This window comes from Nerophis lumbriciformis, linkage group LG23, assembly GCF_033978685.3.
Source record: "Nerophis lumbriciformis linkage group LG23, RoL_Nlum_v2.1, whole genome shotgun sequence".
NCBI lineage: Eukaryota > Metazoa > Chordata > Actinopteri > Syngnathiformes > Syngnathidae > Nerophis > Nerophis lumbriciformis.
Window position 1 is genome coordinate 26,314,864 of NC_084570.2, and position 15,198 is coordinate 26,330,061.

The following is a 15,198-nucleotide window of genomic DNA, read 5'->3' on the forward strand; positions in this document are numbered from 1 at the left end:
GGAATATACTTGCCTTGTTTTTAATGAATACTTAGGCCTACTACGCTACTGTATGTTTAATGTTGGTCATTATGTTGATACTTGGAGAGCCAAGTGTTTTCTGAGGTGGTACTTGGTGGAAGTGTTTGAGACCCACGGCAGCGCCACCCCCTGGAACGAGCTGATTGGATGGTGGTCATTACCAAAGTGTTTTGTTTTTTATCACGGCAGCGAAAGACTTCATCGTCCACCTGATGGAGAAAGACCCCGGCGTACGCTACACCTGCGAGCAGGCCCTGCAGCACCCATGGTACCTGACACAACCGTCCCTCCTTCCCAGCATGCATCAGACGTACTGGATTTAACGCTCGCGTGTTTTTCCGACACAGGATTGCCGGGGACACGGCGCTGGACAAGAACATCCACGAGTCCGTCAGCGCGCAGATCAAGAAGAACTTTGCTAAAAGCAAGTGGAAGGTAAGATTTGGATCCCCTGTAGTTAGTATTTGTGGAATGTATTTCGTTCTATTGTACAAAATGTTCAAAAACATTGTATCCAGGGGACACTAGACTTTAAAAAGTAAATAAAAGGGCCATTTTTTTGGACCATAAGGCGCATCGGATTATAAGGCGTATTAAAGGGATCATATTATTATTATTATTATCCTTTTTCAACCTTTATCATCGGATTATAAGGTGCATTAAAGGGGTCATATTATTATGTTCATCCTTTTTTTAAGGATAAAAATAAGATTTAAAAAGTAAATAAAAGGGGAAGTTTTTTGGACAATAAGGCGCATCGGATTATAAATTGCATTAAAGGGGTCATATTGTTATTTTTATCCTTTTTAAAGGATAAAAATAGGATTTAAAAAGTAAATAAAAGGGGCTGTTTTTCGGACAATAAGGCGCATCGGATTATAAGGCGCATTCAAAGGGTCATATTATTATTTTTATCTTATTTTAATTTTAAAAAAGGATTTAAAACAATAAATAAAAGGGGCAGTTTTTGGACCATAAGGCGCATTGGATTATAAGGTGCTTTAAAGGGGTCATATTATTATTTTTAATCCTTTTTCATCCTTTATCATCGGATTGTAAGGCGCATTAAAGAGGTCATATTATTATTTTTAACCTTTTTCGTCCTTTATCATCGGATCATAAGGCGCATTAAGGGGGCCATATTATTACTTTTACCATTTTTCATCCTTTATCATCGGATCATAAGGCGCATTAAAGGGGTGATATTATTATTTGTATCCTTAAAAAATTGTATATAAGGCGCATTTAAGGTGTCATTTTCTTATTACCGTATTATCCTTAAAAAAGGATAAAAAATAATAATATGACCCCATTAATGCGCTTTATAATCCGATGCGCCTTATGGTCTGAAAAACGGCACTTTTTATTTACATTTTGAAGTTGTCTATCCAAAAGAAAAAGAAGATTGTTTTTATTTTTACGCTTAAAACACTTCCTTGTGGTCTACATAACATGTCATGGTGGTTCTTTGGTCCAAATGTTGCATAGATGATGTTTTACAGACCATCTTACGTGTCTCCACTTTGACGTCGCCATCTCTGTTGTACCAGTCGTTTTTAGCGCTTCCACTGACAGATATAAGTTAGAACTGTACGCTACTTTGTATTAGAAATTGCAACAGCGAAGGATGATTGTCCCACAACAAGAGGATAGAGAAACATTTTCGGGAATTATGCAGATCCCAAATATAAGATTGTGTAATGTTCTATGTTCTCAATGAAACATCAAAGTTTTGGCATTGCTGGATTACAGGTACTTGCTAGCGTCATTTATTGAACAGGCGTCAACCTGCAGTCCACAGGTTTCTCTTACGTCTGACTGCCATCTACTGGTCACACTTGTCATTACACCATGTACCACAACCAGAATTAATGCGTACACAAGGCGCAACCGGGTTATAAGGCACATTGTCGATGTTTGAGAACATGAAATGATTTTAAGTGTGCCTTATAGTCCGAAAAACAGGGTACCACTAGGGCTGGGCAATATGGATCAAAACTGATACCACGGTATTTTTAGTCCGAATACTGGTATGCGAGAAGATCAAATAACAAAGGCACATAAAAAAATACCAGTATAGTGGTATTGTCTTAAATATACGCCGCTTTCTAAAATATACCATTACTAACTATAGTCTTAAATATACACCGCTTTCTAAAATATACCATTATTAAATATAGTACCGGTATATCGCCCAGCCCTAGGTACCGCTTATAAAGTGATGCATCTAGGCTGTGTGAAGCCAACTGAGCCATCTTCAGTAATGACACCTATTGCCCTTAGCAAGCATTCAACGCCACCGCAGTGGTCCGCCACATGAGGCGTCTTCAGCTGGGCACCAACCAGGACGGACCCCACCAAGCAAACCTGCCGAGCCCGTGTCGAGATCACCGACTGCCGGGAGAGGACCCTCAACTTGCAGGTAGTCTAATTTTAGCCTTTTCCAGTTGTTTTCAGGGAGGACGCTGCATCAAGGCGCTACTAGGTGGTGCTGCTGTCCACACTATTTTAGATTTAATACAGAGTCATTCAATGTTTTCTTTGTTACACGGTCCCATTTTTTTACGTGTACATGGGATATTTTTTTATTTTTAATACATTTGACAAAATTTAAAATAAAAACTTTTCAAGTTGTCATTATGGGCTATTGTGTGTAGAATTTGTTCCATTTTTGGAATAAGGCTGCGACATAACAAAATGTGGAATAATTGAAGCGTTGTATGATCCAGTCTGGGTTCGAAGAAGTATAAAGACAGGCAAGATTGTTTTATAAAGATCTCCAAGGCTCCTTTTATTTCCATTATAATGATGAAAAAGATAACAATGATAATTTGTATTTCATTATTATTATAATATTTTTTTATTATTATATTATTTATTATTTTATTTATTTATTTTTTGTTTTATTTAATTTTTTGTATTATTATTTGTTCACTTTATATATTAAGTAACTTATAGAATCATTTATTTATTCATATATTAGTGATGTCAAATGCTTACGTTTTTATTCAGATTAATCACATGGCTGCTGTGGAATAGTTTCCATTAATTACGAGTGAATATTTTTCATTTTTAATCTTGAATAATCGTGTTTCATTTAGCATTAGCAAAGAGACCCAAGAAAGACGAGAACAAAAATGCACAAGACATGTTTATACATCACATTTAACATCATAAACCAGGGGTGCCAAACGTAGGGCCCGCGGGCTGGATCAGGGCCGCATACAGGTTTCCAGATGAGTTTGCTTAGTATAAAAATTAGCTGAAACTTTAGAATGGAAGACAGTGCTATTCTAAATGTGTCCACTGGATGTCGCAATAGAGATTCCTTGTATCGCCTGCCTTGAAAGCACTTCAGAGGAGGCGGAGCTATGTGCCGTGTTAAGATAGAGGCAACCCTTCCATGATCAGACAAAGATGTTGTTGGTAATGTAACCTGCGACATCTCTACACAAAAAATGCTTTTGAATATCTGTACATTTCCTGTTGTGCTTGTGACTGGCGACTCATTTTCTGGGCGCACGTAAAAATGCTGAAATAATACATATCCCCTTCTAACTTCATGTGTGACTTATGAAATTAGTCCAAATTGACAAGCTTTGTTTGCTACATATGTACAGAATAAACATCATAATGTTATATGTCATAATGTCAGTTGAGGAAAATTAGTAAATTACATTAATAACATTGTGTCATTTGATTTAGTTATTATTCAATTCATCTTCTGATGGATTAAAAATGAACTCCAATTTTAAAACTCTGCCAGACTCAATTCCACCGTTTGACTGACGAACATTATAGCATAATTTATTCAGAAAGTATAAATAATCACAAATGAAGATAGGATACTATTAACCGCAACATTTAAGTGTAGAAAAAGAAAAAAACATTATGATTTGTACATTTGCTTTATTTTTAAACAAAGAAAACAATCTGAAGTTGTCTTTATATTTAAGTTATCATGCCGTGATTTGACCAGTCCGGCCTACTTGGGAATAGATTTTCCACCTTGTGGCCCCTGAGTTTAAATTAGTTTAACTCCCCTGTCATAAACACTCTGTTCTTATAAGCAAACATTTATTCACATTCCACAAGATTGTGCACTTATTACTCCTTTTGTGTTCTTTATGTGCTATTTTAAGCTAACTAGAAGTGCTTTTAGAACTGCAGCATGTGTATAATCATTTATGTTGGTCAGCATCTTTTTGTTTGTACTCAGAGGGTCAATGTGTATATGGAGCTAAAAAGCTTGGTTCTTGAAAACCTTTATTTTAAGTTAAAGTTAAAGTTAAAGTATCAATGATTGTCACACACACACGAGGTGTGGCAAAATTATTCTCTACATTTGACCCATCACCCTTGATCAACCCCTGGGAGTTGAGGGGAGCAGTGAGCAGCAGCGGTGGCTGCGCCCGGGAATCATTTTTGGTGATTTAACCCCCAATTCTAACCCTTGATGCTGAGTGTCAAGCAGGGAGGTAATGGGTCCCATTTTTATAGTCTTTGGTATGACTCGGCCGAGGTTTGAACTCGCAACCTACCGACCTCAGGGCGGACACTCTAACCACTAGGCCACTGAGTATTGAAACTGAAAAATCTACTTTTGATGTTGAATGTTGAAAAATGCATCAAAATAAAAATGAGTGCATGCCATTTTTTCCCCACGTTGAATAAAATGAAATATTCTTAGAAATATTTTTTATTATTTTTGTATTTTCATTTTCCACTTTTATATATTTTGATATTTTTTCAGATTCAGACTTCAATTGAATTTAAAATGTTTAGGAAGGTCTCTGGGAAAACAGAAGCTCAAACATCAATATCCTAAATAAACATAAAAGTGAAAGATAAAAATACAGTAGGGAAAGGATTCATATTCCTGGGTGGATCTCGCATGAGAGGAAGAGGGGTTGGGTAATAATCAATTTGCAATGCAGTCTGCGGAAAATGAAGGAAAGCGCCACTATACATAGCAACTGAAGTTGGAATTGCCACCAAACACATTTTAAGATATTCAACACTCTACTGCCGTCTGGCGGCTAAAGGGGATAGGACACCCCCTAATTTGTCACGTTTCATGTGTCAGGTAAACCGTGACGAATGGGGCCAAATAAATTAACTGTAAATCATTTGTTGAAAATAATTATCGCAGTGAATCCCCCCCCCAAAAAAATGTGTGCACTTATTTTTATTTTGAACTCACTGAAAATTAACTCGTTACTTAGTTTATTATTTCTTTGGTCAGTGGTTAACAAAATAAACTAAACATTTTTACATCCTCAAATTCATTTACCATGAATTGATTAACGTGACCCCGACTTAAACAAGTTGAAAAACTTATTGGGGTGTTACCATTTAGTGATCAATTGTACGGAATATGTACTGTACTGTGCAATCTACTAATAAAAGCTTCAATCAATCAATCAAAAAATAAATTGACAATTCAACAGACAGAAAGGGTTTAGGCTGAAGTTAAGCACTTTTTTGGCCTAAGCCTTTTAACAAACAAACATCAGGCTCTGATCTTGAGCTTCATCATCATGTGATAGTCATGTACTTTACACAACATAGTACTAATACATCGTGTACACAGCATACAAATATACACAAAGTAAATACATAGACCAACAATGATTTAATGTCCATGTACACTCATACATGTTAGTCAACATTTGTACCATTAATATACTCTTATACTTCTATTTATTTATTTATTTATTTATGTACCACATTTAGTTTTGTTGTTTTTACTAATACAGTAAACAAATATTGCAATAGCAATCTACAACACAGACTATAAACTCTTCTAATACACATCTTTGACATTTTCTTTTACTATTAAAAGAATGACGTTCGAAACCCTGCTGGAAAAGTAAAAATATGTAATCTCCCACAATCATGTTTTGTTATGTTTATATATGATTATTATTGTTTTGATTTGGTATTATTATTATTTCTTTATGTTATCCTTTTTTTTTTTCAAGTTTAGGTACATTTATATTTTTTTCCATCAAGTCAATGTATATGTGTTCCTTATAAAAATAAATCCAATAAATGTAAAAAAAAAAAAAACTACTGGAATATATTGAAAACAGGAAGTGAAGTGAACATATTAGTAATTGCTGTGATTTCGAAAAGGTTTTAAAAGGTGCGGTTCTACTGCACTCTATTTTGAAATTTTTGAAAATCGTTCATAATCATTGAGAGACAATAAGACAAAATTTATTTTTTTTGCATTCTAACATGTAAAAATCGGCTCGTTCTTGGTGGCCAGCAATGCAGCTACCTCTAAATCACTTCAAAAATGCATTCAAAAAGCATCAACAATACTTCATTTATGTTCTGTAGCCTGTATAATAACCAAACTGTAGCAGCATTGTTATTGTAAGAGTGAACCCTGAGAAATTATTTTTCTAGTGTAGTAACACATCGGCATGCTACCGTATTAGCCGTAAAAGCTAACTACGGCAAGAGATAAGCTAGCTTCTATGTCAACACGAAACGTGTTTGAGTTTGTAATGCACAACACAATGGGATAGGACACCAATCTGTACTGAGTGAAAAACATGAACAATCATATTACAGTATACCGGACGATAATTCCACATTTTGCAGCTTCAAGTCACTTTCACCTCAGTCTCTTGGCTTCGGTCTGCTCCAACGTCACACTCTTTCTTCGTGCTCGCTTCTATGAACAGCAGTTCATCCTCAGTATATTCAGCTTCAAAAAAATGAGGTTGTGAATCCTCAATTGTCCAAAAATAGTTGTCTTTGTTGTCTGTTACAAAGTCTTCCATGATTAGAACACACACAAGCATTTGTTTTTGGAAGTAGGAACACACATTTGTTGCCAGAAGTTGGAAGTGCGTTGCTATGGAAACAGAAATAAATGCGCTCAAGAAATCAATGATTAAAATGACCAAAATAAGGTAAATATTGTACATATTACATATTGTTATGAAGGTGTCTGTTACTACATTATATATATACTTGCAGTGTGTATATTGTACATATTACATATTGTTATGAAGGTGTCTGTTACTACATTATATATATACTTGCAGTGTGTATATTGTACATATTACATATTGTTATGAAGGTGTCTGTTACTACATTATATATACTGTATACTTGCAGTGTGTATATTGTACACACTTCCTTGTTATGAAAGTGTCTGTTACTACATTATATATATACTTGCAGTGTGTATATTGTACATATTACATATTGTTATGAAGGTGTCTGTACTACATTATATATGTACTTGCAGTGTGTATATAAAACGTTAATGAAATGTTGTTTTAGAGGCTTTGAAGGCTACGACGGTGACTCCATTAGCCACATCTTCCAAGAATTTTTTATCATCTTTAAAATATTTAAAAAAAGTAAAATGTCTTCTTCTCTCTCATAATGATTGTGAACGATTGGCAACATTCCAAAAAAAGTGCAGTTCCCCTTTAAATTTGTTGCCGTCCTTACCGTAGGTGTGACTTTTTATTGTCTTCCAGAGTCTTGCTGCGAGGCGGGCTGCTCCCAGGCCGTGGACGGGGACGGCGTGGACCCTCTGTCCAACTGCAGCTACCGCTGCCACCCGACTAGTCGGGTGTGATCCCTGCGCCGCCTAACTGCCTCATTGACCCCAGTGATTTTTTTCCATTTTTTAACCCCCTCGGTGGAACCGGAGGTAGCTACTCCCCCGTCTCCCCGTCACGTCCTGGTTGGGAGTACGCCGTGGTTCCAACCTGTCGCCTGCAGGGGGAGCGAGTCTGTCCAGCCTGGGAAGGGAGGCAGGAATGGGAAGATGGTGACGGCTATGACGACTCGTCGTGTGGCCGGGCTGGGAGTTTGTGCAAAAGCAAGGCGGGGAAGATTGTTTATTTCTGAAGCGGGACAGAGCTGAGACTATTTTAATGCGGCCTGCGCTATTGTGGCTATTTGTTTCGTGCATGATCAGGAGAGGAAGTCCCCGAGCATGTTTTCTTATCTTCTCAAATATGCCCTGCTTTTTCGTCTTGGATGGAAGCCTTTGAATGTACCACACCCTACGTAAGGACCGCAAAGTGAGCACAGATCTGTCCGAGAAGACGATCGGTGACCTTTATGCAAACTCCATCATTAGCATGTAGCCTTTTATGAAATGGTGTTTCCGTGCAGCTGTGGAAAAGGCTTCCCCCTTCCTCTTTCTCTCGACCTCTTTAACCGCGCCAGCGCAGGGATCTCATCTTCGTCTACGGTGCCTTTAGTGTGCGAAGGGTTTATCGTCACGTGGGTTGTCTTTCTGCACAATCCTCCGTATGTTTTGTAATAATCACGTTTGTAACTTTGCCCGCCAGAGGCTAGTTTTACCTTTGTTTTTAAATATAGGCTGATTTTTTATGTTTCAAGCCTAAAGATAAATAATGTGTGGATGCAAAAAAAAAGACATATATATGCATCTGTCGCTGTGTACTGTAACTATCCTGCCATCTTTTCCTCTTACGTTCTTTGCTCTTTTTGAAATATGCATTTATTTTTATGTGGAAAATAATCTTGCAGTGTAAATTGTTTAGTACCGTATTTTCCGGACTATAGAGCGCACCGGGGTATAAGCCGCACCCACCAAATTTTAGAAGAAGTACATATTTTTAAATATATTAGCCGCACCTGACTATAAGCCGAACATATACACTGGTAGGAGTTGTCCTGTAAATGTTTATTTGCATACCTTTATTGTTTGCAAACAGAGTCTGTAACAGGGCAGTAAAACAGCTGATCAAACAAAACAGAAGTCATCGTCAAAGCTAGCTTTCCAATCGGCTAAACAGACTCAATAACTCCACGGTGATGTTTTGGTGAATTTACTAAGGAATTTGTGAAACTGAAACAATACAAAAAGAATGCCATTGTAAAGTTAATATTACTAACACAGACATTTGTAAAAGTGTTCGCATGTTAACAACGTTAGCTTGATTACATTACAATAGCATGTACAAATATGCATGAAAACACTCCTACAGACATCACACATGGGACGCCTTAGTAAGCAAGAAATGTGTTAGTTATATTGTAAAACTTACAAACCTTGCTTGGAGTGATCAATGAGGAATCCATACGCGTTGTAATGCTATGAACTCCACGGTGACATTTTGGTGAATTTACAAAACTGAAAGGATACACAAGAACGCCGTTATAAGTTAATAATACTAGCACATACACTCGTGAATGTGTTAGCATATTAGCTAATGCTAACGATGCTCACTTGATTACATTATGATAGCTTGTGCAAACATGCATAAAAACACTCCTACAGACATCACACATGGGATGGTTTAGTAAGGAAGAATTGTTTTAGTTATATTGTAAAACTTACAAACGTTTGGAGTGATGAATAAAGAATGCATTTGAGTAGGAATGCTATGGATGATTTAACTTCCGGCTAAGGCATGAAACAGGAAGTACATTTTTAACCCGCAGCAACCTGCAGTGAGCGACCTCGTCCAAAAGATGGTGCCGTAGCACAAACAATAACACACCTTTTCAGTGTCTCTGTTGGTGTAATATGAAAACTATTTGGTAAAAACAAAACTTAGAAAAACGAAGAAAACCCCATAAATTAGCCGCGCCGTTTTATAAGCCGCAGGGTTCAAAGTTTAGGGGAAAAGTAGCGGCTTATCGTCCGGAAAATACAGTAAGTTATTAAGGTCTTGTGTTGAGAGCAGAGAGGAGCTTTAATGCACGTATATCTGTCTTGTAATACTTTAAAATGGTACGAATGCTCTAGATCAGTGGTTCTCAAACATTTTTCACCAAGTACCACCTCAGAAAACACGTGGCTCTCCAAGTACCACCATAATGACCAACATTAAAATACAGTAGCGTAGTAGGCCTAAGTATTGATTAAAAACGAGACAAAGGTTGTATTTAACAAGTAAATATAATATGTTTGGTCACTGTAACATCACACACAGTTTGAACAGTGACACTGTGTTTGGATATGTAATTAAATTATTTTGTCGTAGCACTGGTGGTACACGCACCACAGTTTGAGAATCACTGAATCACAGTAAACACCTGTGGTACTCATGTGGCAGTGTGCAAATGAATTGTGATCCATAAGGATCGGAGAACTACCATGGAACCTCTCAAGTCGGACACCCTCAAAAGTGGTACAAGTCCAAGTTCAAACAAAAAAAAAAGAAAAAAGAAAACCCTCAAAGCTAACTCAGAGTTCAATTCATAATTATTGGTGACATCTGCAAAGCACATTAGACTTCAAATATTACAGAGTTTCTATAGTTACCTGCACAAGCAATACCTATAAAACACCACCAGGTGACAGTATTGCTCTCCAAACACCTTACTGTTTGAAACAAGTCTAACTTCAAGGGGTGTTTTGTTAGTAGGGCTGGGCATCTTTGGGCACCACACGATTCGATTCTTCGGGCTAACAATTAATTGATTTGGTTTCATCGTTTAAGAATCGTGATTCATTCGGAAAAAAAAAAATGTTGCTATGTTGTGTAGAGGTTAGCGCCCGAGCAGCAAAGGCTGCAGAGCTCTATTGCCTTTCGGGTTTTTGAGGCCTTCAGCATGAACAATAACTCATTTATTTTTGCAAGCGCGTTTAGTCTGGCAATATTTTTTTTAAGAGTACCAAAAAACTAAATTTTTAAATTTACTCTCTGGTGCCCCCTTAATATTATTATTATAATTTTTTTCTTAAACATTAGCCCCTGCCACCAGATTCACGTTTCGTCACGAAAATTCCTGGAGACGTCCATCGTGACAGAACGCACGTAAAAGTCCCAAAAGCCCATATTTGGAAACAATCTGGAAGTTGGCCATCTTGGCTACCGTCGACTATTTCTAGGCCAAAAACAGGGGTCGTACTTCAACAAACTCCTTCTTAAGGACTTTGAACAAACAAACAAACAAACAAAAATCCTCAAACATAACTTGGAGTTCACGTCATAATCATTGGTGACATCTGCATATCACATTAGACTTCAAATATTACAGAGTTTCTATAGTTACCTGCACAAGCAATACCTATACAACACCACAGGGTGACAGTTTTGCTCTCCAAACGCTTTCCTGTTTGAAACATGTCACTCTTCAAAGGGTTTGTCGTTAGTAGGGCTGGGAATTTTTGGGCACCACACGATTGAATTCTTAGGGGTAACAATTCATCGATTTTTGATTGTTTTAATCGTTTAAGAATCGTGATTCATTCGGAAAAAAACAATCAAACAAGGCAATACCTATAAAACACCACCAGGTGACAGTATTGCTCTCCAAATGCCTTCCTGTTTGAAACATGTTTCCCTTCAAAGAGTGTGTCGTTAGTAGGGCTGGGAATCTTTGGGCACGACACGATTCGATTTTTAGGGGTAACAATTAATCGATTTGGTTTAATCGTTTAAGAATCATTCATCATCAAGTAGATTCATTCGTAAAAAAAAATTGTTGATACCCCTAGAAGTTAGGAGCTGGGGAGCCCTATTGCGTTTCGGGTTTTTGAGGCCCTCAACATGAACAAAAACTCATTAATTTTTGCAAGCGCTTTTAGCCTGGCAATATTTTTGGAGTATCTAAAAACAACATTTCAAAATTGGCGCCCCCTTAATAATTATTATAATTTTTTTAATATTAGCCCCTGCCGCTAGATTCACGTGTCGTCACAAAAATTCCTGGAGAAGTCCATCATGACAGGACGCACGTAAAAGTCTCACAAACCCATATTTGAAAACAATTTTTCGGCTAAAAACTGGGGTTTTACTTCAACAAACTCCTCCTCTGGACTTTGACCAAATGAGCCGCAATTGGAATGACGGACACTAGACAGATGGGCGATGATAAATTGCGAGGGAGTTCCGCCGACGCTATAGAATGTGGGTGTGGCATGGCACCAAAATTAGATCTGATGGTTCGCCTGTCTATCTGTGTTGGCCTTGTGACGAGGTGGCGACTTGTCCAGGGTGTACCCCGTCTTCCGCCCGAATGCAGCTGAGATAGGCTCCAGCACCCCCCGCAACCCTGAACGGGAAAAGCGGTAGAAAATAGATGGCTGGATGGGTTTGCCACAAAACTTTCAACATTTATTACTCAGCTCCACAAATTCAGATCTTGATTGGAATTGGTACACATGCGACACCCCAAAGTGCCATACGGGACTCGGTACCTAGTCATATCCATCGGTAGTGGGCGGAGCCTGGCGGGAAAAACTTCTCCACAACCATCAAACTGTCTTTACCCACTTAAGATAATCAGAACTACCAATATCGCCCCCTTGTGGTGGAAAATGTTAATGTCATAACTTCCCTTCACATGTTTCGATCTTCCTGAGATTTTGGATGGTGGGTCTGAGCACTGGGAAGGACTTGACTGCATTCTACTTGACTTAGTTGCAAAATATTCAGTGGGTTACTACGAATGTATATATTTTCTTGTGTATGTTGTTTTTAAAAAATCGAGTCTTAACACAAGAAATGTGAACAACTTGGAATATTACAGAACGGCTTGTGTATGACTTTGGAGGTTCCACTGTAAGTTGTCGCACTCATGAAAAAGTCTTAACTTAATGGCACCGCTTTAAGATATATAGATATATACATTTTTCATGGTATATGTTTAAGCTTTATTCGGCATTTCTGTAGGATAACTGGTTGTGTAGTCGGACTGCAACTGTGAAGTTGTTCAACTGTAACTTTTCAGGGTTTCCCAGTGATTCAGTCAATATGGTGTTTGAAAATACTCAACTGGCGACATTTCCTTGATGGATCACGTGGATTTTTAACACCTCGGGATGGGAATAGCTAAGAGTTTTCCAGTTCCAGTTCCACTTTTAGTTCTGCTTAAAGAGTCGGTTCCTTAACGGTTCTCTTATCGAGTTTTATTAGGAAAAAAAAGGGTGGAAAGTGGTGGATTAGCCTCAGTTAGGTCGGGTTTAAAGGTAACATGACCTTACAGAGCCTACAGTGAGGTCACATACGTAGCTTAGAAGAAAACATTGTAACTTTCCTCTGACTACATTGAGCGTTCACCTACCGGAAATCAGGAGCACTGTGGCAAAATTGTGCAAGCTTTGGACCACAACCCAAAATATTGAAAGAGCCATATTGGACCAAAATTACAAAAACTAATCTGTCTGGAGCCGCAAAAACTTAAAAGCCTCATATAAATGTTATAATGAAGGCAACACATGATGTAAGTGTCTATATTAGCTGTATTAGCCTCCTATCAAAATGGCTGACACATATATTATTTATTCTACACATGTTTACAACATTGGAAAACATTAGTAGAACAGAGGCTTCTCAGAGGGTGAGATAACTCCTGGAAATGACTGTCTTAGAGAGGCCGAAGGTATATATGTGTGTGTCCAAGTTAAAAGGAATGTCAGGCTGTCTTCTTCTGGTGGATTTAATACACTCTTTGCAAGCTTTTCAATCATTGCTGTGGTCTGGAACAACATGGCACACAAACAACTATCAGAAATACTGCCAATCTTACATACAGATAATGTGTCATGAGACATGCAAATATAAATTAAATACACAGAGGACATAAGTAAAGGAAATTAAATGAGCTCAAATATACCTACATACGAGGCATAACGATGTAATATGTACATACAGCTAGCCTAAATGGCATGTTAGCATAGATTACGTTGCATCAACATCAAAAAAAGTTCACCTTTGTGCATTCACGCACAGCATAAAAGGTTTGGTGGACAAAATGAGACAAAGACGGAGTGGCATAGAACACGTCTTTCTGTGGCAGCGTCGGAGAAAGTTGTACATGTAAACAAATTATGGTGAGTTTAATGACCGCTGAAATTAGTAGGACAAAACGCGGCTCGCCAAACACTCTCATCAGTGAAGCATGTTTAATATAAACAGTGGGATTTCTAGCAATTAGGGAGGTTTGTGTCATGTTTGTCCTTCTAGAGAAACAATATTAAAACAAAAAAAAATTTTTTTCCCTCATCTTTTTCCATTTCCACACATTTTTGAAAAAGCTTCAGGGAGCCACTAGGGTGACGCCGCCAATTGTAATCAGAACCGTTAAGAGAACCGCTTGACAAAAAAGGCGAGCCATTTTGAGGATTTGATACACGTTCAATTCCCATCCCTATTAACAACGAAAGACTCTCTCCGACTGTTCTGAACTTCTGTTTCCGTGCACGTTGAGCAGGATAATCCGATGCAGTCGCCAACGTGCTTGAAGACGCCAAATCGACCCGATTTTGATTGATAAATGGAATGACTATCTAAAAATGAGAGGTCATCTGAAAGGGAAACTGTAATAAATGTTCTGACTGTACTTGTTGGAAAGTCGTCCAAACTGCCCTGAGAACATTCCTGGTCATGAAACAATCAATAACCACGTAGCCATGACCTCACCGCTCGAGTCTGCGGTAGGAAAGTAGACGGACAGGAAGACGTTTTTACAAATATTTCTGCTTTCAATTACAAATGCTATGATTTGTATTCTTTCGGGGCGGAAAAGAGGTAAACAGCGTCCTCTTACTTCGGGTTTACGTTTCAAGGATTTGTCGTGCAAACGAGTGAGTCATGAAATATGTCGCCTTTTTCTTTCAACGGTGTTTTGAGCTGTACACAGAGAAGCAATGCATCGTGGGCTGTGGGAAAAGTGGCTGTACGTGAAACACATTAAACTGGTCTATGCAGTATACATTTGGGTTTTTGTCAAGTTTGAAGATTTGTTTTATGTCATTTAAATATGGATGACGCCGCAGAGTGCTACTAAATTAATCCTAAAAGCTACATATTTGCTGCCATCTTGCGGACAATGTGAGTAAATCAGATCAATGACCCTTGAAAGTATTCTAGGCAGAATTGCACAGCATTTACTTGAATGACACAATCCAAACAACCTTCCCTAGTCATGGTCCGAACAAAAAAAACTAAACTACCGTAAAAATTAACACACATGGTCACTGAACTTTGCAGGACGTTATGAAAATCGTCCAGACACCATAACACATTTCGGAATTACACCCGTCTAAATCCGTTATAGTTCATGATGGGAAACATGTAAAACGCTCTCTCCACACTTATCCATGTTTGCCGCATTTTAGCTGATTGACATTTTTTATTCATTATAAAACTTTAAAAAGGTCGTCAAGGTAGGAATCGAACTTTCACCTACTATTAATTTCCAATTATATTAATT

General features: G+C 37.9%; 1 protein-coding gene across 5 annotated transcripts in view; it reads left to right on the plus strand.

The window, feature by feature from the left end:
* camk1b (calcium/calmodulin-dependent protein kinase Ib) overlaps nucleotides 1–14,697 on the plus strand; it is a 145,990-nt gene extending 131,293 nt beyond the window's left edge. For all 5 annotated transcript variants that reach the window (XM_061984893.1, XM_061984891.1, XM_061984892.2 and 2 more), the window contains 4 exons: nucleotides 211–289; nucleotides 369–456; nucleotides 2,305–2,443; nucleotides 7,530–14,697. In XM_061984893.1, the coding sequence (XP_061840877.1) occupies nucleotides 211–289; nucleotides 369–456; nucleotides 2,305–2,443; nucleotides 7,530–7,630 (407 nt within the window). In that variant the 3' untranslated portion in view covers nucleotides 7,631–14,697. The remainder of the gene's footprint in view (nucleotides 1–210; nucleotides 290–368; nucleotides 457–2,304; nucleotides 2,444–7,529) is intronic.
* Nucleotides 14,698–15,198: the final 501 nt, after the last annotated feature.